General features: G+C 37.5%; 1 protein-coding gene across 2 annotated transcripts in view; it reads left to right on the top strand.

Moving 5' to 3' along the window:
* MAGI2 (membrane associated guanylate kinase, WW and PDZ domain containing 2) overlaps nucleotides 1-24,406 on the top strand; it is a 704,016-nt gene that overhangs the window by 477,837 nt on the left and 201,773 nt on the right. For both annotated transcript variants that reach the window (XM_058806060.1, XM_058806061.1), the window contains one exon: nucleotides 1,289-1,368. In XM_058806060.1, coding sequence (XP_058662043.1) covers nucleotides 1,289-1,368 — 80 coding nt within the window. The remainder of the gene's footprint in view (nucleotides 1-1,288; nucleotides 1,369-24,406) is intronic.

The raw sequence follows: 24,406 nt of genomic DNA, 5'->3' as shown, positions 1-24,406 counted from the left end.
TTTCCCATTCAGAATGTGGAGGAAGCTTTAACATGGTGACAGTTCTGCTGAGAAGTAGGCACTGTCACTGTATTGAGAGAGAAAGAGAAATTGAGGCAGTGGAAAATGTGTCTGCCATGGAAGACAAAGTGGGAGAAGGAATTGGTTCTATTTATTTATTTTTCCCTAGGGGAACCAGTGGTGTTGGGATCACATAGACTGTATCAGTAACTAAGAAATTCGCAAACAGTTACATCCTAATCCATTTTTGCCAGGTCTCCTGGTTTTGTACACCTTGTACCAATGTTTATAAGAGAAATCATAAGCACACTTTAAAATGACACAGCAAATTAATAATAAAAAAAAAATTCAGTATTGTATGGAATGAGCTTCCTCTTAGGATGTCTCAGATAAATAAAACATCGTTTAGAAGTGTCTCTGAATGATGGTATTGTAGGAAAGGCATCTCAAAAAATCAAGGAGTAATGATGACATCATTTTCAGGTTTATAGTCTTCTTTAACATATTTACAATATTTGGCTCCAAATTTAATTGCTCATGGGTAAAGTATACATAGAAAGGATCTGGCTTTTAACTCTCATTAGCTGTGCTAAGTATCAATTCATTTGGCAAAATAATCTCCCAGAAAACAATTTTTGCCAGTTCAATGCTCTTTGATGGCTGATTTCTCAAAGATCTATTCTGAGTATAGAAAGGAGCCACATGATTCATTCAGCTTGTGCATATCTATTTTATCTCTAAGAAGGATTATATATGGAGAGATAAAGGTTTGTTTAACAAAGTATCATTAATCACCCTGTCCGGAAATGTAGACTTTGCAGGAGCATGCTGTAATTTGCATCACTTTTGCTATGCCTTGTCACTGCTGCTGGAGAGAAATAACAAACCTGTATTTATGAAAAGGACACGTTTAAGACGAAAATAATTCTATCCGAAAACTGTGAGAATGGTACAGAATCCTGTCGCCTGCACTCGATCAACGGCAGAACACTGTATTTGTAATAAATTCCTTTTGCTCTGGATGAGTTCTGCATTTTCAATGAGGTTAACTTGGCAACATTCTAGTTGATTTTAATAAAAATAGCTGCTTTGAGGACAGGGAGCTGAGGTTGCCAAATTTACAACTGCCTTGCACAATTACTCTTACACCTCCTTCAGGGCTACTTAGAACCAGTAAGCAAATTAAGTGTATCGATTGCAATTTTGTTGGACTAACCCTTTTTTCTTAAGGAATAAACTTGATTCCTTTCAGTATGTGTCTGCTCAGAGTGATCTCTTTTCTTTTCAGCCATAACACAAAGACAACATCATGGCTGGATCCACGACTTGCGAAAAAGGCTAAACCTCCAGAAGAGTGCAAAGAAAATGGTAGGTGATTAAGTTTTCCTTGCTGCTCAGAGGGGATTTTCCTTTGTGTGTGTGTGTGTCTCTTTCAGTTCTTACAAAAATCAGGCATTTGGGGGAATGATGAAAGGTGTTTAATTGCTGCTTTGGTTAGAAGCCATAAGTGATACCAGTTCTCAGTGTGCCATGTGTTTCTGCTTTTTATTCCCCTTTCTGATGCTATCCAAAGCTGAGGATCACAAGTGTGTTTTCTGCCTGTTGTGTGTGTGACTCCGGGACTGACCCTCTCCCTCATCTCCTACAGAGAACTTTGGTCTGCAGAACAGAATCCTTTTCAGATTCTGAGCTTTTAATCTACAGGCGATTCAATGCATAAGGGAAACTAGCAGCACCGTGGGAATATGAATATTGTTTGATTTGTATTTAAAGGTACAGTGCTATGCTATTTAATAGCCAATTTAAACAAAATAGTGTCTGATAAAACAGGGTGTGGGAGGGAGAAAAGAGATCAGTGTCTGTCAGAGTTCAAGGCTGGATTTGGGGGGGTACTACATTGCTAATGCCTTAAAATTTAAAAGCATACGTACTGCTGAGGATGCTTAAAGGAGCTGTGGCTGTTTTGCAGGAGAGATTATTATATTGACAGATTCAGAGATTTGAAATAATACAGATCATACCAGTATAATTTCTGATTTTTATCTGGTAAAGTTTATCAGTATTTAAAGCATTTAATAAAGTCAAGGCAAGGATGTGTTGTAACCGATCTGTTTCTGATAAGGGGTTTTTTTCATTGTTTTATACTTCCATGTCAGATTAGTCAGTTAAGATGTTGTGATTTCTAAATACAGCTACTTATTTTATTGTTGTGAGATACAGAGCATTAAATGCATGCATGCTATGTGCATTAATTCAAAGCATTTTAAAATATTTTAAATGTGTTCATAAGTTTTCATATACTGCACCTGATTTATTTTAAATTTTCCAAAACACATTCATTTGGTTAACGTAAATGCTATAAACAGAAAGGAAACTCAGGGCTGATTAAGAGGTCACTGAGGAGTTGCTGGCTGTATGAATTGCAGGGTCAGTGGTTTGGTAAAAAATGTTCCCGGGTTGGATTTTTTTGTAAATGGCTTTCTTTTGAAAGATTGCCGTACTCCAAAAATAGCTTCCTTATTTCAGCAGCAATTCTGACGTTCTCTTCTGACATCAGAAATTACATGTCTGAATGATTTTGTGATGCTTATTCTAGCACAGACAACATGAGCTCCCAGACTAAATTCTACAGTGATTACAATAGAGGTCTGATACTGAAACAAAACAAGGGCACAGGAGCTTTGCCTTCTAAATCTCTCACAATACTTACATGAACCTATATCATTGCCTGCTCCTTAGATAATAATAATGGGAAAAGCAGGAAAAAATCCACCAATATCTGTGGAATAACATTGCACAGAGTTACTTGGAGTAAATATGTGCTGTTTTTTTGGGCTTTTTTTCTGTTAACTGTTGTATACTGAGATCAGAACAGCACTTACATGTTTAAAAATACCTAAGTGTCTGAAACAATTTAAAATAAGGATCAGTGCATTAAAGGAAAAGCATTATTTTATAGTTATTTGACTACTGGATTACTGAATCACTATAGTGTGCTGGGTCATGTTGTTCTTTTAAGGTTGCTTAGCTCATTAATGCAAAGTACTTGGAGTGATGCATAAAAGACTTTAGGGAGAGATTTTCTATTCTTACAATGATTGTTCTTCCAACATCCTATCTTTTCTAAGGTTCTTCTGTTTTTCAAAAGTGTCATTTGTCTTTTTTTTTTTAATCTAATACCTGCAGCGGAAAAAGTTCTTCAAAATCACTTATATGCCTTAAAATTACTGTACCTTGCCAGAGTAGTCCAACACAAGGAACTTTATTATAGCACACAGGTATTTGTTATTTTTGTTAAAATTTAATCTAACTTCAATAATTAATTTCAGCTATGGCTTGGTAGATTTTTTATGCCAAACATATTTTCTGTTACACTTTGTGATTTATTCTGGCATATTTTACTCTGAGAAACAAAATTTAAGAAAGACATCAGTGTTTAGATAGGAAATTATACCTACCTTGATGCTTTATCACTACATTCATAACTCTTGCTTTTCATTGACATTCATTTTGCCACATCTGAAACTTGTATTGATTCTCTGAGATACATTATGACTTCTTTATCATCTACCAGATTCTGCTATCAGGTTTTGATTGTGAATAACCCAAATTTTGTGCTCTCCTTTCAATGCAAATCCTGATAAATCTTCCTTCTTCATTCTGCCACCAGCATGCAGTTTCCACACCAGGCAATGTCCAAGCAGAGCAGGATATCAGAGTCCTGATCTTCTGGGCTGGTGATATTGAGGGCCCCCTCTGCTCCAGGCATTTCCTCTCTTCCACTTTCTGCTCTTCAATGCTCCTTTGACAAATATGATTTCTTCATTATCTCTGGCTTCTGTGGCTGCAAATCCCAGAGCTTGCTCATTCCCTTTCACAAAATCTGAATCAACCTTCCAGCACATCCCTCCTCTTAAAAATTTTCACATGCTTTTGCCAAGAGATTGACAAGCTCTACCAAGTCAAGCTTTCTTCACCTAAATGTGTGCTGTGGACTCCTTCTGTTTTTCTTTAATGATACCTACTGCTCGAAATCCCTTTGTAGGTCAGGAGATTTTAAGTGATGATCTTCATTTCTGTCTCTCTGTCGCAGAATTTCTGTGTGAGTTTCAGCAAATTACTTTGACTTTTGCTCTGTCAGACCTACTTAGATGGCAGGACTTTGAAGCAAGAACCACCTCTTATGCTCTGTTTTTATGGTGCCAATCTGAGTTTCATAATAGCAATAAGCAGAAATAGCTGGCAGTTCTACAATAACAGCTGCAATTTTTTACACTTTTCTGATTTCCTCCAGAAAATCTTGACCTTAATAGAAATAATTGGTTTTTTTCCTGCTGAAAATGTAAGTTAAATATTTTTTGTTGTCTGGATTTAAATACTACTTTTTTTTTTTTTTCACATCAAAATTAGTTAAACAATTATTATGTGTAGAGTACTAGAGAAGTTATAGTTCTGCCCCCTTTGCATCTGTGAGCTGGATTCCCTCATTGCTAAACTTCCTGTAAAGTCATTTAACATAGTAGATTCACAGGCTTTGCAGGATTACAGGTATATTATGTGAGTGGTCTTCTAACTGAGAATATGGAAAAGAATGATGAGTGCCATAAGACAGTAAAAATGCAGTCTAATACTGAAAGGCTGCTCAGCTGTAATGACATGAAATATCACAGGTTTTAGAAAGTTCATTTGTAATTAAGAAATATAACAATTAATTTTTTTAAAGTCTTTAATTCATTTTAGAGAACTTTTATTCTGGAGAAAAATCAACAATTTCTTCTGCATCCAATCTGGGGATTAAACAGCTCTTAAAATTTCCTGGGATCAAATATATCAAGTTTCACTTATTTCCTTTAAAAATTTCCCTAATTTCATTACTAATCCATCCCATTCCATAGTCTCTATCACTCTTAACCCTCTCTTTCTTTTTATGTCAACCTCCTTTCTCCCATCCCCTAGTTTTCAAATATGAGTAGGCCAACAATTATAAATAAAACTTTGATTTCACCTAGCATTCATCCATCATCTGTCTTTCCATCTCCTCTACACCCACCAACTTGACTGCAAAATATAGATATTTATGCAGGGTGAGCTGAGTTGCCTTAATACTTCATTGACTGCAAATGTCAGCTCTGCTTTGGCACTTAGAGGACACAGACCCCAGATTCACCAGTGTGAACACCTGCATGAAGACAGGCTGCTGCACTTCAGTGTTTTCATGTTGAACTGAAACCCAGCCCATCCCATTTTTTTGGGTTGTGTATTCCCCATTCCTGCAGTCCCAGGCAGTGCCTTTGATGCTCTCACTGCCCCACACAGCTCTCCAGAATTCAGCATGGGTTACCTGATTCCTTACAATGCTGCAGTAAGATGTATGAAACCTTTCATATTGTTGTTTTATAGATGCATTTGGGCATAGGCATGCTGGGTTTATGGGCAAGGCATTACTTCTTGATTCCCTCACACATATTTCTTGCTGGAAGCCACGAAGAGAATTTTTATCTCATATGGATACAGTTTGTGTTTTCTGATACCTGTTAATGGCAACCTGTAGAGGGTTGCCATTAACCCTACAAACAGTTGCCATACTTTGCTACAAATAGGTTTTATTTTATTTTTTTTACTTTGAATTCCCTTTGCAGATTATTAACCCCATTTTAAGTATTATTTAATCATGTAATGTAATGGAGCTGGCATTATTTGCAATAATATTGATCGCAATGAAATTTTTTCTGTCATTTTTTGACATATTGAACATGGTTTTCTCTGCTTGCATTTTCAATTTGCATTAATTAAATCATAACAAAATATTTTGAACCGTTATGACCTTTGGAAGGGCATTTCATGCTGGCAACACCATCTGGGCATTCATTGGCCAAAACACTCTTCCATGCCAAACTCACAATAATGATAATAAAAATAAGAAAAGGGTCACCTCATTCCTGGGAGTCCAGAAGACACTTTTCTGGACAGCCTGGTTCAGTGACACAGCTTATTAGAGTAATTCTTCATCCTTGGATAAGTTTTCAGACAAAACAGCTGTCCACATGTGCATACCTTGGCTGGCTGTGCCCTGGGCAGCATTCTGGTATCTCTCTGGGGGGAGGTCTTGCATAGAGTGAAGCTTCCTTGGAAGACACTTATCAGCATAAGAGATAAGTCCTTTGAGCTGTAATGGACTACTGAGTATTACTTTGCCTTCAGAACCATTAGAGTTTCTCACAGTCTCAGCCATACAAATCCCTGTAGAGTGCTAACAGTAATCTTAAATAGAGCTGGTAATTGCAAGGACAAGAAGGAGTAAAAGTAGAGAAAAAAATTCTGTTTTCCTTGATTATTTAGTGAGCATTTGGCTCTCTCATACTCACTGCTCCCACTGCTCAGCCAGATAGTGCATTAAATGGGGAGATGCCAGGGACCCAGAGGCACACAGCCTGCAAGGATCCCTGTCTTTGGAGGTAGTGGCAACCCCATAGTAACTCTTCCAGCACTCTGAGGATTTTAGGGGTTGCTAAATGCAGGTCAAGGAAGCTACTGTCTTGTCCCATGGTCTTTTGTGAAGAAAACCACAGGCTTTCCTTCTAATTGCTTCATGGTGATATGAAAACAAATCACTTCCAATTTCTGAGTTTTATGAAAGAGGATTATATAAACACATCTTTCATGTGCCTGTAAAGATTATTTGCTTGTAAAGTGGACTGAGATTCACAGCTGAAAATGTTCATAGAGATATGAAATATTATTTTTGCTAATGGCCCTTTATGTGTAAAGTATTATAGCATGTATAACAAATGCCCCCTGTAAGGAACACAGCTTGCTCATCAGTGGTGTAAGATACAGTGAATTATGCATTTTCTAACAGCAATAAAGTTTTACTATTATTTTATAAGACTTTTTAAAATTTTAATTTGCTTTCAGAATAAAAATAGACACATTCACCAGTGACATACCCCCAAACAGAACCAGCACACTGGAGCTAAAATGATAATACAGTTTAAACTGCACTGCTACTGGAAGGTCATCCAAGGGTACAGGGCCACTACAGAATGGCTGTGGTAGCTTGAATTCCTGCTGGAGCTGCTGAAGCTACCACATCAGTTTCTGAGAGCATCTCTTTTTCATTTTGTTGCCAAGTTAAATGGCTAAGCTTAAGTAGTTTTCAGCTAGAATGTGTAATGAAATTTAGAAAGGCAGGGAGAGAGATTTTGTGAACTTGTAAGGAGAAACAGGACCAGAGTTTTAACAATTCACATCTTTAATGAGCTATAAATTGGATTCCACTCACCACTGAAGCAAGTAGCAAAATTCTCGTTGACAGCACAAGGTTGGTTTTTGCCACTAAAATGCAAACAACACATGTTATGAGAATAGAGGTGACCTGAAACATTCCTACAAGGACTATTGAAAGAAGTGGTCCTGTTTTTTCACATTATGCAAAGATCAAGGCCTTGATGCCAGTAAAGAACAACAGGTTGAAATTCCTTCTGAAATATGCACCTTGTTTAATCATAGGTAGAAATCAACATACATGATTTTTAATCCTATTCTCTCCATAGCTTTAATCGTTCAGTCTCTGACTTCTAAATGACAATGAAGCCTGATAGATTTAACAATGAGAGACTTGTGAGATTGTATTCATTACAATATGGCCAGCTACCTTTGGCTTTATTATTTCTCCTCCCTCTGATTTTCTGTGAAAGCTCTCGTTTTTAACAGAGATCATTAATGAAAAAAGAATGTCAATCTTCTCATTTTCAAAAATTATTCTTCATAATCTTCTCATTTTGTATTTCATCTAGAAAGTCAGCAATTTTATCAAATTTAGAAGCCAAAATTTGGTGCTCTTTGATGGAAATCTTGACTTGTTGCAAAGTGGTTGGCTATTTTCTGGCAATCACTTTGGAGTCCATTGCTGCCAAATAAGAAATACAATGACTTGCTAAAATTCCTAGTAATGCTTGTTATTTTGCAGATAGCTTTAAAGGTAGAGTATTTGTCATCAATTCCAAACATACCGTGACTGGCTCTTTCCTTACAATGCATTACAATTGAGGAGAAGATGTATCCAAACCTTTCTCTTCCATTAGCAGTTGAGCTTCACAAATATACAGCTACCTCAGGGTTTTGTCTTTCTATTTAGTGAACTCCTTGTATTTATGATTTCCATTTCTTTTTTTTTTTTCTTTTTTTTTCTTTTTTTTTTCAGTATACTTTAAAAAAGGTCTCGGTTATTTTCCTTTTGTGACACCTGGTCTTTGATTGCAGCCTAAAATCCTCAAAGTGAGTGCCAGAGTCCCTGTTAAATAGAACTGGGAAATCCTGTCTGAGCACAGATGTCCTGTATTTAAGATTTGACAGATAATGCAGCACTTTAAAAAGCCTCTGTCTTTCATGACTAATACCCTCAAAGACCCACTGGCAGATAATCACTGTTTGTGGGACAGGGAAAAAAAACGTGGTAGCATTTCAAGTTTCTTGAGAAGTGTATCTGCCTGAGTGGGAGGAAGGCACAAGCACTTAGCGTGTGGATGGTAGATATTGCAGAGCTGTCGAGAAGGGAGGAACTGCATTTGAAGAATTCATAGTAGAAAGCTTTGGAATAGAATAAGTGGCTATAAAAGGTGGAAAGTATAAAAAGCAGAGATGCAGAGAATGTGTTGCTAGCTATATAAAAAGATATTTGGATTTGTGATGCCTTTAAGCATTAGAATTATTTCAGTATAGAAACATGAAAAGGGAAAAGTATCTCTGGATATCGGGAAATCCTGAAACCTGGTAAAAGGACTGATAAGGCAAACAGGCAGGATTTTGGAATCCTGACAAGAAATGTTAGAATTTGTTTCCCTTAAACATCAAACCTTTATATGTAATTACATTCTACAGAATACAGTCTAATGTTTCATCAAAATAATAATTTCTGATTACACATTCTGGTGAAACATTGAATCTTTTTGTCTATGCAACTATAAAAATTAAAAGGCCATAGAAATGCAGAATGATTCCAGATGAATGTAGTCACTTGCTCTAAACACAAATGAGCCTTACTTACATTTCAATATGTGCATATTTCTGTAGACATGCAGGCCAGATTCTGGTGACTCCTGAGGTTGCCCAGGGATCTTCCCACACAAAGATGAAGCACTCAGCTCTTCTGTTGGATCCTCTTCCTTCTGATGCATGAATGAGGGGAAAAGATTCATGTGAGGGGGGAAAAGTCATATCTTACTATGAAAACTATTAAGAATACTCAAACTAGCAATTTTGTCTGAGAAATTATCTAGTCTAGATAACATCTCACTACTGATAACCTACATCTTTCCTATACTGACACTGCAGTGATAACATTGCTCTGCTTCACTCTGGAGGTAACAGAAACTACAACTTCTTTTGTCTGCGTACTTAAATGTACTGGACATTGGACTTTGTTTCTATGTACTTTTGCTCAAGTAGACTAAAAAATTTGAGAAATTTTTAAATTATAGAAATTTTTATTTAATCTTTCAACTCTGACACCAGCATGAAGGACATGAATTGCTCTGTCTAAAAGTTTTGTTGCTTTGGAAAGAGGGAGCAAAGGTTAAAGGTTGGATTTATAATTTTAAAATGCTTTTTCCTCTTTCAATCCCAGCTGGATTTCTCTTATCTATTTTCTTTTAAGTAGTCTGTGAGTTTTCCTTTTTACAAGAAAAGTCCTTGCCTAGAGAATTTAAAGTTGTAGTTTACCTTCTCTATAACAGAAGATTTACTGGAGGGAGCAAGGTTTTTCCTTTACAAAGGAACACAATTCTCACATTTTCACTCCTTTAACAAAAATTCGGCCATTCTGTTTTTCCAATGACAGAAATAGAAACATTTGATCCACATTTGAAATTCCTGTTCCTTCTATTCAAAGAAGTGTCTGGAATAAGTGTATATCACTTTCATAATTAAGCAATTCAATGCTTCAGCATTCATTGTGCTCATGTGCAACTACTGAACCTGAAAGTGTCTGCCACTGCTCTCACAGGATGGGCCTCATGCTTTCCATACTGTGCCTTTTGCCTGACCATCACTTTATCTTCAAAATAGATTTTTTAGAAATTTTCACCCTTGGACAAAGGGTGGACAAAGTCAGCTATTTTGGGACTGTCATTTTTTTATGCTCAGACATTCATATTTTAAGGGTTTAGGACTAGGGAAATCATTCAATTTCTTTTAGCTGTGGAAGTGAGAAAGGACTGCCCTCATTGGTGGTTTGGGGGGCAGATGTTTTTTAGACTTATCAATCTCATCATTCAGAGGGTTTAATGGGGACCATTAGGCTGTTGCCAGTTGTAGTTCCATTAATATTCGTTTAAACTTGCCATTTTTTTCTGGAGGTCCGCTTTGTTAGAAAATACAGATACTTTCATATTTTCTACCCTTCAATTCTCTTTCTGTGCCATGATATTTCTGCTTGAGCCTTTTGTCCCCACCACTATTTGACTTACTTGGTCTCTTCATAACTGAAGAATACACCTGTATTTGCAAGCTCTGCATTAATATACAAGATCATAAAATGTTGCTCTGATGAGTAGTGAAAAACGGTATGGAAAGACCTTAGAGTATGTGTCTTCCAAACTATTAAACTCATGACATATAATGCCTGTTCACAACATAAGTGAGTTTCAAAATTCTTTGAACTTTCTGAGCTTAGTCCCCTTCCTGTCTCTTTTTTTTTTCAATTTCTTGGAGGATTTTGTCACCTTCAGTTTTGTCTCACCATCTTTTTGTTCTCATGCTTCCCTACACTGTCTGGTCTCATACTGTCATATTTAACATCTCCTGAGTAGTTTCGATTATTCATTAAATATGGGTGGTAATTTTTGAAAAGTTAAATTGTAGTTTTGGACTTCTGTTGGTCTAGTGAAAAGATCATGGCAAGTATAACAGTATTGCTTGCTATAATGATTGCTGGATTTTGCACAACAGTTTTTCTTTATAAAATTCCTGATTGTTACTAGAAGATATTTATTAATATATTAATTTCTATAAATACATTGAACAGGTAATGCTGGATAGAAAAATATAGTCTTAGATCTATTTCAGTAAATGGAATTTCATTAAAATTTCATTCTGGCTTAAATTCCATATTGTTTCAATAAATGAATCTAACACATGGTTTAAAAAGTAGAATTTGGTCTAGCAAGGAGTAAAAGCAGATAATCATTCCCCTCTAATATTAATCCTGCAAGAAATACAGTTCTGAGGTTAAGGAATATTGCCTTAGTAAAGAACTGAAGAATTTTTTCTAGCTGCACTATCACTAGGTAGGCAAAAGCAGAATTAGAAAAAATTGTTATGGATTAGGAACATTAATAAACATACTTTAGTCTTTTACTTAATCACAAGTAAGATTATAAGTGACACTACTAGAAGAAGGCCAATCATTCTGCCATTATTATTTTTTTAGATTAATTTTGAAACATCCTTACTGATTTATTTTTGTTTAGAGAAGCCCAAAAAAACTCTCAGTTAGTGAAAGGTGATAGGGGACTTCTTCAAAATCCACTGAATGGCTTCTGTTGAAAAGCATTGGATTAGGTGGAAAGATAATACATCTGTAAGAAGGAGGATTTTCCTTTTTCTCAGTGTAAGCTTCCTTCATTGATTGACTTGAAGGGTTCCCTATTCAGATGAGGAGTGTGCTTTTTGAGATTTTGTTTATGCAACACCAAATATTGTAATTATGTCCTCATGAATATTCTTTCCAGAGAGAACAATGTGCATCCTCGTGGCAGTGAAATCCCCATTTAAAATGTGTGTGCCAGCTGTGGTTATTCTGGATTGTTTATGCCTTGTGATACACTTTCCTTCTCTCACTTCTAATTGTTTTTGAATGACTGTGGCAGCGGTCACTGACAATTAATGACTGATGGGCAAATTGCATGAGTCCTGCCTTTGATCCCATGATTACTGGTACACTCTCAAAATTAAAATTAACACCACCCTCACCCCCCACATTTCTCTCCCAGCCATCATCTCTGAGTTACTGATCTTTTAATGTTTCCTTCACTTGAGGTTCAGAAAATGTAATAAATTTTCTCTCCTTGGAATAATTTTTAGTAATGACCTGATTGATAGACAACCCAGCTAGAATATACCCTAGTGTGCCAGGGTATTTCTTGTTGCATAGTTCTTAATCTAAGAAAGAAACATAATGGCAGAATCTTATTCTTTTTCTGGGATAGTAAATGAGCCTCATTATTGCCGCAGTAGTTAAGCTAAGCATTTTTGTTAGAATAGTGAAGGCTTTGAAAAATCAATATGAAAACCTTTTAAATATTTGTCTTGTGGAAAGGTGGAGCTGGTATTTATATAATGTCCTTCTTTGCAAAATAAAGCCTGTGTCCCCAGGAAGGTTAATTGTGCTTTATGTTCCTGTTGCATGTACAGTGTTACACAGGGGTAGTGAATTTGCACAAACTGGAGAGTGCATTTGCTGCTGTTGGTGTGCTTCATTCAATATTTATACTTTGGGCAGTAGTGAGGGCATGCTCATCTCATCCCCTTGACCTGATCTAGCTGTTTCTACCATTCTAATCACCATAACTTCTGAGCAGCAGGTTCTGTGTTTTGCTACCTTACTCTCCTTATGTACACAGATCTCCCACTGATGTTGCTGTAGGGAGCTCTGTAAGATAAGAGGAATATTGATATTCATTAGTAGCATGTGCAACTGAGAGGAGATTTTGAACTGGGAATATTGCCCTTCAGCTTTTGCTGTTGTACATTGCCTTTCACATGACTGAGTGCCCATCAGCTGAGATGTCATAGAGACTTGAATTTGAGGTTGAAATAATGCCATCGTGGATTTGATCCTTCTGAGAACTGAGCCACAGCTTTTTATTTTTCAAACATTATGTGTAGCCAAATTCTATTTCAGCTTTGCATATATTCATACACACAGATTTTGCAACACCAAGCAAAGAAAGATAAGCTTTAAACTGGTTGAAAGAATTTTGGATTTCTGCTTGGAATTTCTCCTTCTGTGTAATGTATTTCCAACACTGTAAGTCTTTGAGTTTAATGCCAGAGATATATTTTCTCCAGTAACTTTAAACATTGCCTTTGGGAATTGCTCATCAAAGGAGTTAAACTAAAAGGATGACTGTGATCAGGTGTTCCTAGGCTGCTTAGTTCATACAATGGGGATTTTTGTCATGCTCTGATGAAAGTCCCTGATGAGAGATGAGAAATAGCTTGCTACCATTAACATTAAAATCATGTGTGGCTACCTCAGCTTGAATTTTTTAGAATGTTGTTTTCATATTGGGCTTTAACATCGTTTTAAGTTGCATTTTTTTTGGTGAAGTGTTTCAATATAATTTTTTTTTTTTTTGAAGATTCAGGAAATCAACTCCCTCAAGCCTTCAGCACCAGAATAATGCACTAGGGTTGTCTAAAAACTCTATACATTGCAGGTCTTTCAAGCTTATTCAATGTTGGTATTTTTCATGAACTGTGGTCAGAACTGGGAAAATATAGTCCTACAAAAGGTTGTACTAAATATCTGGATTACAAGGTGTAGAAGTCTTTTTGGTCTAAACTTATGTGTGATATTTGACCAGAAAAACTGGATACACTCATTTCTTAAAAGCAATTATTTATTCCTGGATAAGTTAAACATAGTTTTCTTTCTATTTTAGTAACTGTTTAAATTGTTTGAAAAAATAATACATTATTAAGTGAATTAGGGCTATTTGTTACATTTAGCATGTTAGATTTAGAAACAGAATTCTGGAGTCCTTTATTGTGATTCTGTAGCTGAAATAAAGTTGAATCTTACGTAGAATAAATTCCTACTTTACACATAGTGAGGACAACATAGTAAGAGCACAAAATCTGTTTTACTGGCTCAAAATAGCTCTCTGTCTAACATGGATGCTGTCTCTAAGTACTGCTTGGAGCAAATGGTTGAGAAAAGGCTACAAGAAACAAAGCAGACAAAATCCCCCTCTTGCACCTTCCTACCTTTTATCTCTCACTGTATTACAGAATCTCTGAGCTGGTGATGGTCTCAGGATCACTGTGCTCTGTCCTTTATGAATGTGTCTAATTCCTTTTTAAACTTTTCCACCCTCTGGGAAAGGTTTCATATGCCATTATCATATTCCTTTATGTGGTATTTCTCCAGCAGGAGAACCCTAGCACACAAAATCTCACATTGGCAAATGAGGTCTTCCAAATCTCTGACAGCATTAACTATCTCCTCCTGCACCTCTGCTACCTGTTTTTGGTTGAATGACCAGAACTACACACAGTTCTCAGGGTGTAATTGCACTATTGATGGCATAATGCTGTTTCCTGTTTTAGCTTCAGTTCCCTTCTTGACATTGCTGACATTATGTTTGCTTTTTGACTCCCCATGGGCTTAAGCTGATGTCTTGAAGATCTCTTCTCTGAGTGTTAATATTCACTTTAGAGCCCATCATTATGTATGTGTGTATGCACAATTAGCATTTTTATTTCACTTTCTGCATTTCTTTGCATTCACGGAGATAAAATTAATCATCCATTTTAACATTCAGTGTTATGAGATTGTTCTTGAGGTTCTCACAAGCAGTTTTAATTTGATTATCTGGAATAAGCTTTCTGAGTCTTTCACCAATATCTCAGAATCAGGAAAGTGACTTCAGAATGAAAAGATCCTGAGAAAGAACTTATGGCAATTTTTATTTACCTTCTTTATGCTTGATCCTTAAGATGATTATTTGCATAATTTTATTCACCAGTAAAATGGACTAAATCTGTGCTAAAAGAGCCAGAAAGAGAGTTAATACAATCATCTTGTTTCTGAAACGAAGGCTTTAGGAATGCATGGTAACAGCAGCTCCATTTAATTAGCTGAATTTAATTACTCCACAGAAATGAAACCAGCTGGCCCAACTTAGTGATGGAAAAGTGGGGTATTGAAATCCAGAGCTGGACAGCAGGGACTCTTTGTATCTGTAGACACGTCCAGAGAGTGCCTCACCTCACCCTCAGCTTTTATGCTAAATGAGATGGATTTTCCTCCTGCCACCCCTGCCTAGCGAGGTGGATCTGAAGGGAATCAGCGGGGATCGACCCTGGGTGAGAATGACATGGACCTCTTTGAAGTACATGAGATGATTTTCACTTCAGTCTTGGCACACTCTAGGCCTTCCCCTTTATAGATCCTGAGGCAACTAGTTTGGGGGATTGACAGAGAAATTTATTTAGTGTGGGATCTCCAGCAAAACTGGTCTGACAAAGCAGCAGGAGCAGGCATTACCTTCCTTTTCTTCTGCAAGGCACTTTAAGCCTTTTACACTTGTCCTTTATTCCATTCTTGTGTGACTCCATTGATGCTGTGCTGCTGAAGAGCTCTGTAAGAGGTGAAGAGCAGCCAGATTTGCTAGGGAATAGGCTTCTGGCTTCACTTTGTTGCTTTGAGAATGTTTTCTAGAATGTACTAGGTGTTTTGCTAAAGGAAATACAGTTATGCTCGGATAGAGCCTTGGAGTCAGGACCGTGTTCAACTAAAAACTGCAGGAAAAGGGGAAATTCTGTAATATATATACACACACAATCTTTAGTTTTAAAAATAATTTTCCTTGGTATTATCTATTCATCTAAAGGCTTGGAAAAACTTGAATGGAAGGTTGAAAATTTGGGGCTGAGTTTAAATTCACTTCATCCAAATTTGAAATATGACACATCAATACTGTAGAATCATTAAAAATGTTACACTGTTTTTCAAGATTAATCATCTTAAGAGCTTCATGAAATAAAACTAGTAGCTTTAGAAGATTTTGCTACTGTGTTATATCTACTAAGTACCCTTAAATGGCACAGAGAATAGGAAAAAAAGAGAACTTTGAATTAAGGGAACTTTCTGAGAAATAATGCTAATGTTTAATTGCAATTTGGTGACCCAGTAGCTGGGTTATTCTGGCTTATTAAGAGTATGTAATTACTCAGAAATTCACATTCATTTGTGATATATCAGCATCACAGTTTAGTGAAACTCTCCTATAGCTTGGTAAGCTGCAGGACACTGCATCTGGGAGTTTCTGAATAATTTATCTGAAGTAACAAGTATCATCATGTGATGCTGTATCAAAGCAACTGCTCGAGTGAAAGCCAGCTGGGTACAGCCGTTGTATATCAAATAGCTGCTTGAGTTGTCTCTCTGGAAAAATTAGAGAACATAATGAGCAAAATTAGAAAACCTGGGGAGCAGCCTCCATGGATGCCTATTAGCAAGAAGTAATTTAATTAGTGTGAAATCTGTGAAAGTTCATTATTTACAAAGCTTTGTACTGCTATAAGAGAAATACATGTCTACATACACACATCTATTAATGCAGCATGGACATAAAAATATATAAAGTATGAGATGAGTACTTATTTTTCTGTATCAGCCTTATGAAACACTAATAGAATATTGGCTCAAAATCTAAGGACTCATTTTGTCCCCAACAGAAACTTTTGGGTTGTTTCCCAAAAGGCTTTATACAGTCTCACTAAAAGTAAATGCTTCAAACACAAGATCCAGGAGAGGCTGACAAAAGAGATTTGCTAAGGAGAGATGCACAGCTCTGTTAAGTATTAGATTGATGTTTTTATGGGATGGGTCTATTGAGAGTGCCATTTGTGCCCACTGCCTGATGCTGACTAGAAATAGAGAAACATGATGTGCAGAACTGACTGAGAGAAGGACAGACCTGCTGAATTTTCAGCAGTCAACAGATGATGCAGCTGCTCTGCATCTCTCAGGATCAAGCCCTTCTCTAAACATTATAACTACTCTTACTAACTTGTCTCCTGGTCTCCTAGGAAATCCAAAATCAGAGTGGTTTAACAATGAAGTCATTTATAACACCTTTTGGGTCCACAGTTTAAATCACAAAACCAATTTGAGGATGGATTTGTGTCAATGGCTTTTGTAGCTCTGGCTAATTGTTTTTTCTGGGAGACATGGGAGAAATACTGCTTCATAAGGTTGTCATTAGCCTGGGAAAAAAGAGGCCATTGATTAGAGGCATGAATAGAATGGCTTGTAAGCCAAATTGCCAGTTGGGGATTCCCGAATGGCCAAGGGCACAGCCTGTCTGATCTTAGCAAAACTCTGCATTGCAGTGGGGAACTCTAAAGGATGCATTATTTTGTGATGTTGACCTTAAATCAAGTCTTTTTTTGAGGAAATAAACCAAAAGGCTTTTGTTTTCAATAACAGATTTGTAATAGACTAATTCAAATGTGATCCAACAACAGAAAAAATTCTATAGCAATTCAAAGTGACAGACATTTTTTTAATATAAATTTAGGTACATATCTGCAATATATATAAGCAAGAAAAGGATCCTTCTATAGTACATGAAATGTGAATATTGCATCATTATTACACAGGAATTTGAAAGGGGATGACAGCATAACAATTCTCATACATATATGAACATAAAGCAATGACACTCTTAAATTGTAAAAATAGAAAAATATGGACATTTAGACAGCACTTTTGTTTCTTTTCATTGAAAGACACTTTATAAAAATATTCTTTTCAAATGATACTGCCATTTGAAAGACGTTAATAATGAAAAAGTGGAATCCTTACGTATCCAAAGACCTACTGATACTGTGTTAAAATTCAGTTTGCTAAAACATCATACAAACATTAAATGTCTATTGGAACATTCTTATGATTTATTGAATTTTGATAGCTAATATCTTTCTAAAGGAATAAAAACTAGTAAATTCCCTAACCTTAATGTGACGTGGTCCATTCTACATATATGAACAGAAGTGTGCATCATCAGTACATCAGCTTGTTTACAATGTAATGATGAAAAGTAAAATTAAAAGCAAATCAATTCATAAAAGCAATTTACAATATTTACAGGGTGAATGAAGCATTTTACTATTTTCTTTCTTTTTGTCATAAAGGGAAACTGGGTCAAAATGGAAGGGACAAAACCAGTCTCTTACAAGGTCTAATTTGACCTGCAGGTTTTGGACCATTACAGGAACACAGATACTTGTAGTGAAGTCCACACTATTGTGATTTCTAGAATGTCATCTTTTTAATGATTCTAGTTAAATTGCTAAATCCATTATGAGCAAACAGAGCTTTCATTTAGCCTTGTGAATCTCATCCATTGGCCTTCTAAGAGAACTTACATCACCTAGCCATCAGTAGCACATTGTGGCATCCAAACTTTCCCTTAAATCTTAAAATTCATTTGTCAAATTACCAGTTAGCATAGATGGACAAAGCTCAATGTCACATCTTGAAGAAATACTTCTTACTGGAGCTTTAAGCACACTGTCCCAAAAACCACACAAAAAAAAAAAACTTCCCTGTTGTGGAAGAAGAGGTTGGTAAGTGGTTCTGCAACACCTCTGTTAGAGCTCACTGTCTATTCTGCAGGGAACTGCTGTAGTGGTTGCTGTTTGAGGAGCTTTTACCTGAATTCTTCCCGAATCCCACCATTGGCACTGTTCTGTACAACCTCTTTTGCCAGTAATTGGATTCTGAGTATTCTCTGATTTCCATTCCTTCCCCTGGAAAGGCAAGGCAAAACAAAGATACAACATAGTTGACTGCCTATTGGAATTATTAGTGTTAAATGCTCTATCACCACTGGGCTGAAAATTGAGTTGTTTATTATCAATTTGAATGCCATTCTGGAGTTCCACTACAGTTAGCCCTGCACTACTTTCATTACAAAATCAATTTCCTGAAGATGCCTATCTCCATTGGTTTAATATATACCACATTGAAAGCTGGCATAGAGGAGCTGGTGCTCTTCCAAGGTAGAAGTATTGACTGCTGAAGAGGAGATGTAGTTAGAGTAGGAAAAAGCAATAGATTTCCCATGTTTCAGACTGGCTGATGCTCTCTAAGCCTGAAGGACACATCTTAGTGACTTTTTTTACTTAAAAGTTCCTATTCCCACTTCAGCTGTGTGGGGAACTGCTCCCATTCTATCCTGCCTTTCAAGAAGTACCTCCTGATTAATCCCAGCTGTCCTTTTCCTCTTACCTCTCAGCTGTCCTTCAGTGAGTATTTTCCCAGGGATGTTGTCCTAGATTGACTGTATGATGCTTTTATCCCCAATCATCTTTTTCTGTTTATGCTGAATAATAAGTTTTGCACCTCTAAGACTTGTTCCAGAGAGTGAAGGGGGAGAGAAGAAGCTGCAGTTTGTTTTCAGACATGGCACTCACTCCTCCACATTCCTGCTCCTGACTGTGCTGTCTGTGGATGGACAGACAGCAGGACAGAGCTTTCCTTTGGTTTTAGTTAGTTTAGCTAGCTGAGGCAAAGAAGTTCCCTGGACTGTCGGGAGGTTTTTTTCTCTTTTCTTTGGAGCTGTTTAAACCTCCTCTGCCCTGAACACCCACAGGAGCACCGGCAGCTCCATCTGAGGCCCACCGGGCCGGGCCTGGGCCGCGGCATTTCCAGCACTGAGAGACTGATCAGAGACTGAGTGAGCTGAGCTGCAGCCCAGGGAGGGGACTTTTTCAGTTTGTCATCTCTTTTGGAGCATCAAAGGGTTTTATTGTTTAACATTGTTTAGGTTTTATTGTTTAATAAACAGGTTTTTCCCACTTTTCTCCAAGGAGGTATTTTCTCCCAGATCGGTTGTGGGGAGGGGCCAATAAGAATCTGCTTTCCTAGAGGAGCCCTTTGGGCGTTCTCTCCCAAATTCACCCTGAACCAGGACAGATGTACTCTAGACTCCAGCTTCAGGAACCTCCACTCTTCCCACACTGAGACCATGGAGGACCAGAGCTCCTTCTGGGATCAGAGATGGGGGCTGCCTGCCCCTGAGGGACCCCTGTTTTCCTGGAATTGGGGGCTGCCTGCCCCTGAGGGACCCCTGTTTTCCTGGAATTGGGGGCTGCCCGCCCCTGAGGGACCCCTGTTTTCCTGGAATTGGGGGCTGCCTGCCCCTGAGGGACCCCTGTTTTCCTGGAATTGGGGGCTGCCCGCCCCTGAGGGACCCCTGTTTTCCCGGAGAGCCCTATCCCAGCAGCCAGGTTTGTGTGATGCCAGCTGAGCACAGCAGGCTCAGCCACCCTGTGCTCAAAATCAGGTCACCTGTATCCTGCACATTTCAGACTGGGAAATCCCCACAGCAACAGGGAATGTAACATTTATTCAACGTGGAGAAGTTTATAGCTGCCTTTGCTTATGCTCTGCCAATGTCACTGCAATCACAAGGTTATAGGAACAACAAGGACACTACATCATGCTATTAATATGTCTGGTTTGGGGCTTTTTTAAGAGGATTTTGCAGCTTTAACAGTTTTATGTGCCTACAGATAGTCTTAGTCATGGATTTATTAGGATATTTTTTCTCTTCAAGTATTATTAGATATATCTTCAGAAACAGGGTTTAAACCTGTCTCTTTTGAGGTAATTTAATGTGTAGAAAAAGCCCAACTTTTCTTCCTTTAGACTAGAGGGCTACTTCAACTCATAAACTATTTATCATCCTCATAACATTTCTTTACCTCATTTCTATTCATCCTATTTCCTTCCCCAGCTCTCTTCCCCTCCTCACCCTTTAAGTGATCTTAGCAGATGCTAAAGATGTCAGGCTGATAGCTCTGCAGAAACAGACTCTTTATCAGACTTTAAAGGTGTTGTTAATTCAGGAGTAAGCAATGTCAGTCCTATATCACAGATTATCTGTCATGGACTTAACCCAGGCCCCTGTTTAGAGAAGGAAAATCTATACACCATGGTCTTTATCTTCCTCAGTGGTGACTGCTGAAATATTTGCAGATTGACCACTGATGATGAATTAGTGTGTAACAGATGTATGCTACTCTGCATTGTGGCATTGTGTCAGAAGCTCCATGTTTGATGGCATTTGGGCTATTAACCAATTATAATTATGGTTATTTAGTATTTGCACCACATAATGCCCCAGATAACCCACTATAAATGAAACACTAAAAGCACACAACTGAAAGCCACAAGTGCTGAGCTAATTAGAAAAAAACTAGACAGAATGAAAAAGGAAGGAAACAGTGGTTTTTTAATATATAATTTATTAAATTCTCCTCTAATCCCCTCTTTCTATAGCAGTTTAACATTTACATATTTTCCTTTTGCTGTGTATCATAAACCAGGCCTATTTTCTCCTGCATTTTTTCTTTTTAATAACTTCTGCCTATGTTTCTTAATTTTTTTTTTATTTGTTAAATTCCCCTTTTCTGCATGTGTGTCTTTTAATTAGGCATTTGCCCATCACCCCTTTTTCTGTGAATTTTCCAAACTCTAAGCCCCTATTTCTGTAGCCCGCCCTTGGGTTTCTGCAGGCAGGTGCCTCTGCCCAGCACAGAGCAGTGAGGTACAAGGAATTGCAGATGTCATTATTCTGCAATTATTTTGTGTGTATGTAAACTGGGGGTTTTTTCTCTGTAATTATTTTTTTTCCCCTAGATCCTGGTTGGGTTTTTTTCCTTATCAAGTTCCTCAGACAGAGAATATCTTCACTAGACAGGCAGCCATAAAATCCTTCTGTAGGGAAGGAGGCTGCATGTTTACAGTGCAGAGTAGATTTCCACTCCGTGGACTAAATTAAAACTTTATGATGATTTTAGCTCTGCTAGCTTCCCATTCCATCATTTCAAGGAAATGTTTTGTATTTAGGCTGTAGAAAACTAAATGAAAAGCTTTACCATTGTTTATCAAGCTACATGCTCTAGTTTCAGGATTATCACCTTCAAAGAAAAGGAAACCTATAGTCTTGTTCTAAAAAAGGATAGATGAATGCATTACTGCATAAAGATAATCCTTACCAGTATCTTTTTTTAAAATGCCTGTTGAAAATCATCACTATGGAAAAGCACATATCAACCTAGAAGTTTGAAATATCAGTTTAGAAATCCACCATGATTAAAATCAACTTTTCAGGCACTTAAGGTATTACTGTAGAAAATTAACAACATAAATTTAAATTTAGAGCTTGGCAGTTGGCAAAAGAGAGTCACTGGCTTGGCTGTTATGTAATGACATGCCCAAAGTTATTGAGCTGTTAAATTAAACCTTTCCTGTTATAGTGCTGATAATCAATACACTAATATATGTGTAAATTTGCTGTGAAATTTACAGCAAATTAAGGGGGGGGGGGAATGGTGTCTGTATTATATTTTTTTGCCTATAAATTTGAGTTTTGGGTCAATTTAATTCAACAAGCACTCTCATCTTTTACTGGAAAGATTTGCTGTCTGGTCCTAAACCCTAGCTAGCCCCAACCATCTCGTCCTCCCTTAAGCTCATGTGTGTCAGCAGTTTGAAATCTCTTACATGAAATTCTTCACACCCAGGGAGCAGTCTGAAACCACACATGTTTTTGTCTTTGCTATTCTAAAATGTGTCCTGTGGGTATTGTCAGATTTCAGGGGGATTTAGCAGTAGAAAGCTGCTCCAAAATCTTTCTGGTACTACAAATGATGGTGAGAGTTAATTTCTTAAACTTTGCACCTCTAAGAGGGAAACTGTTATCAGGCAGAATCATGTCTGAAACTGGTGTACAGGCAAAGATTTGACTGTACCTTGAAGTTTCCTCTAAGCTCTCCAGGGGTGCCCAGTGCTTTATTTTCTACAGGGTATCTAAAAATACAGTTAGGCAGTGTGTCACCTTCCTGAGAGAAAGGACTTCATCAGATGATTGATAAAGGCATCCTGGCACAAGGAAACAGCTTTATTAAGTGCACAGGACATGTTTTGTTGGCTCTCACCTAGACTTGCAGCACAGACCTGTCCTTCAAACTTCTGACAGGGAAGTACAGAGACTTTTGAAAACCAGGCCTTTTGTACCAGGCTCTTTATCACAAGGAACTCTAATTCAGTAACTTAGTGTTCATCTGAATGCATACTTCAGTGAATAGTCAATCATTTTTCATTTAATAATGTAACATGTCGTTTTTCCCGTTTGCCACTTGCAGCTGGCATTTTTGCAATGCATTTTATTTTTCAGACATCTTCTAGTGAATCACCAGATAGAGCAGCTGTGACAGCTATCCATTAATTATATCTCTGTATTAAAGTCTAATGAAAATATGACTTTCAAGGGAAAGTCTCCAGTAGTGCCCAAGTAGCAGCAGTTAAACCAGCACTATCTGGTAGTTGAATTGGTGGTTGATTAAATATTTGTATAGAGATTCACATAGCTGTATTAACCTCAAATATTATTTATGAACAATTTGCCTTTGGGATTAGAATGAAGAAAAGCAATAGACTTTTTATGTCTCAGTAGTAATTAGTATTGCCTTGATGCACGTTTCCACTATGCCAATCACAGGCAATCCAAAGTCACCCACATGTGTGTCATGGCCTTACCCTTGATTTAGGCCAAGCAAAGCTTCTGTATTTCAGATACAGGAAAGTAGATAAGCTGCCTTATTCTATCGACTTCAATTTATAAAAAGTGAAAAGAAAATAATCAGCAAGGGTTTAAAGGTCTTTCAAGATATTAAAAAGTGAGTGATGTGCAAGATGGAAGCAGCATTTTGGCTTCACTGGAAGCAGAAACTGAAATCAGAAGGCAATACATAAATGTAATCATAATTTTGTATCCCAGCTCTCCCTGTGACTCTCCAGTCAGCACCTGACGTGTGTGAAGTGAGATAGGATCAGCCTGGGGACACATTGTTAACCCAAAAAGCACACTCTCCCTCTGGGCTGGGCTGGAGACACCCCACAACTGCAGCCATTCTAGGGGAGAAGAAATGAGGGGAGTTTGATTATGCAGACACCTACAGAAGGAATGCTCAGGTCCTGGAGGGATTCCCGGCAAGGTCCAGAAAAGCCCCATTCAGTAGGCTTCTATTACAATCCCATTCAAGAGACTGCAGACTGAAGCTTATGCTGGGGAGGAAGACCTGTTTCATTGATTACTAGAACTTGCTCATCATCTATTTTGTATGATTCTGACCTTTCCCTAAATGAAATGGAAACTTTTCAATTTTCTCATTGAAAATAGATGCAAGTGGTGTCAGCAGGAACCACAGACAGACCATTTCTGCCAACTGTGATTTTCCTGTCAGATTTTTCTTTTTGTTACTGGTATGCCACAATGCTGACAGCTTTTATTCTTTGAACAAAGCCTAGCAAGGAAATGTCTGTTGAAATGTGATTATTCCTTTCACTGACATACATAGGGACTGTTCCCACTTTTGATTCTGTAACCATGCTCCTGAAACTGTCACCCTTCACCTTGTTGGGTTTTTTCAGATGCCAAATATTTTCTAGGGTCTGGCAGAATTCCAGAGAAAGTGCTGCTGTGTTCCTGCTGAAATCAGCATCAGACATGATGATGAATACAATCCTGTGTATTTCAGTTGCAGTGCATTCAGGCATAGATTTTTACTTACACAAATACAGAATATTGCTTCACCTAGCAGT

Source organism: Ammospiza caudacuta, chromosome 5 (assembly GCF_027887145.1).
Source record: "Ammospiza caudacuta isolate bAmmCau1 chromosome 5, bAmmCau1.pri, whole genome shotgun sequence".
Taxonomy (NCBI): Eukaryota; Metazoa; Chordata; class Aves; order Passeriformes; family Passerellidae; genus Ammospiza; species Ammospiza caudacuta.
The sequence above is the reverse complement of the archived record's forward strand: the minus strand, read 5'-3'. Positions and strand labels throughout refer to the sequence as shown.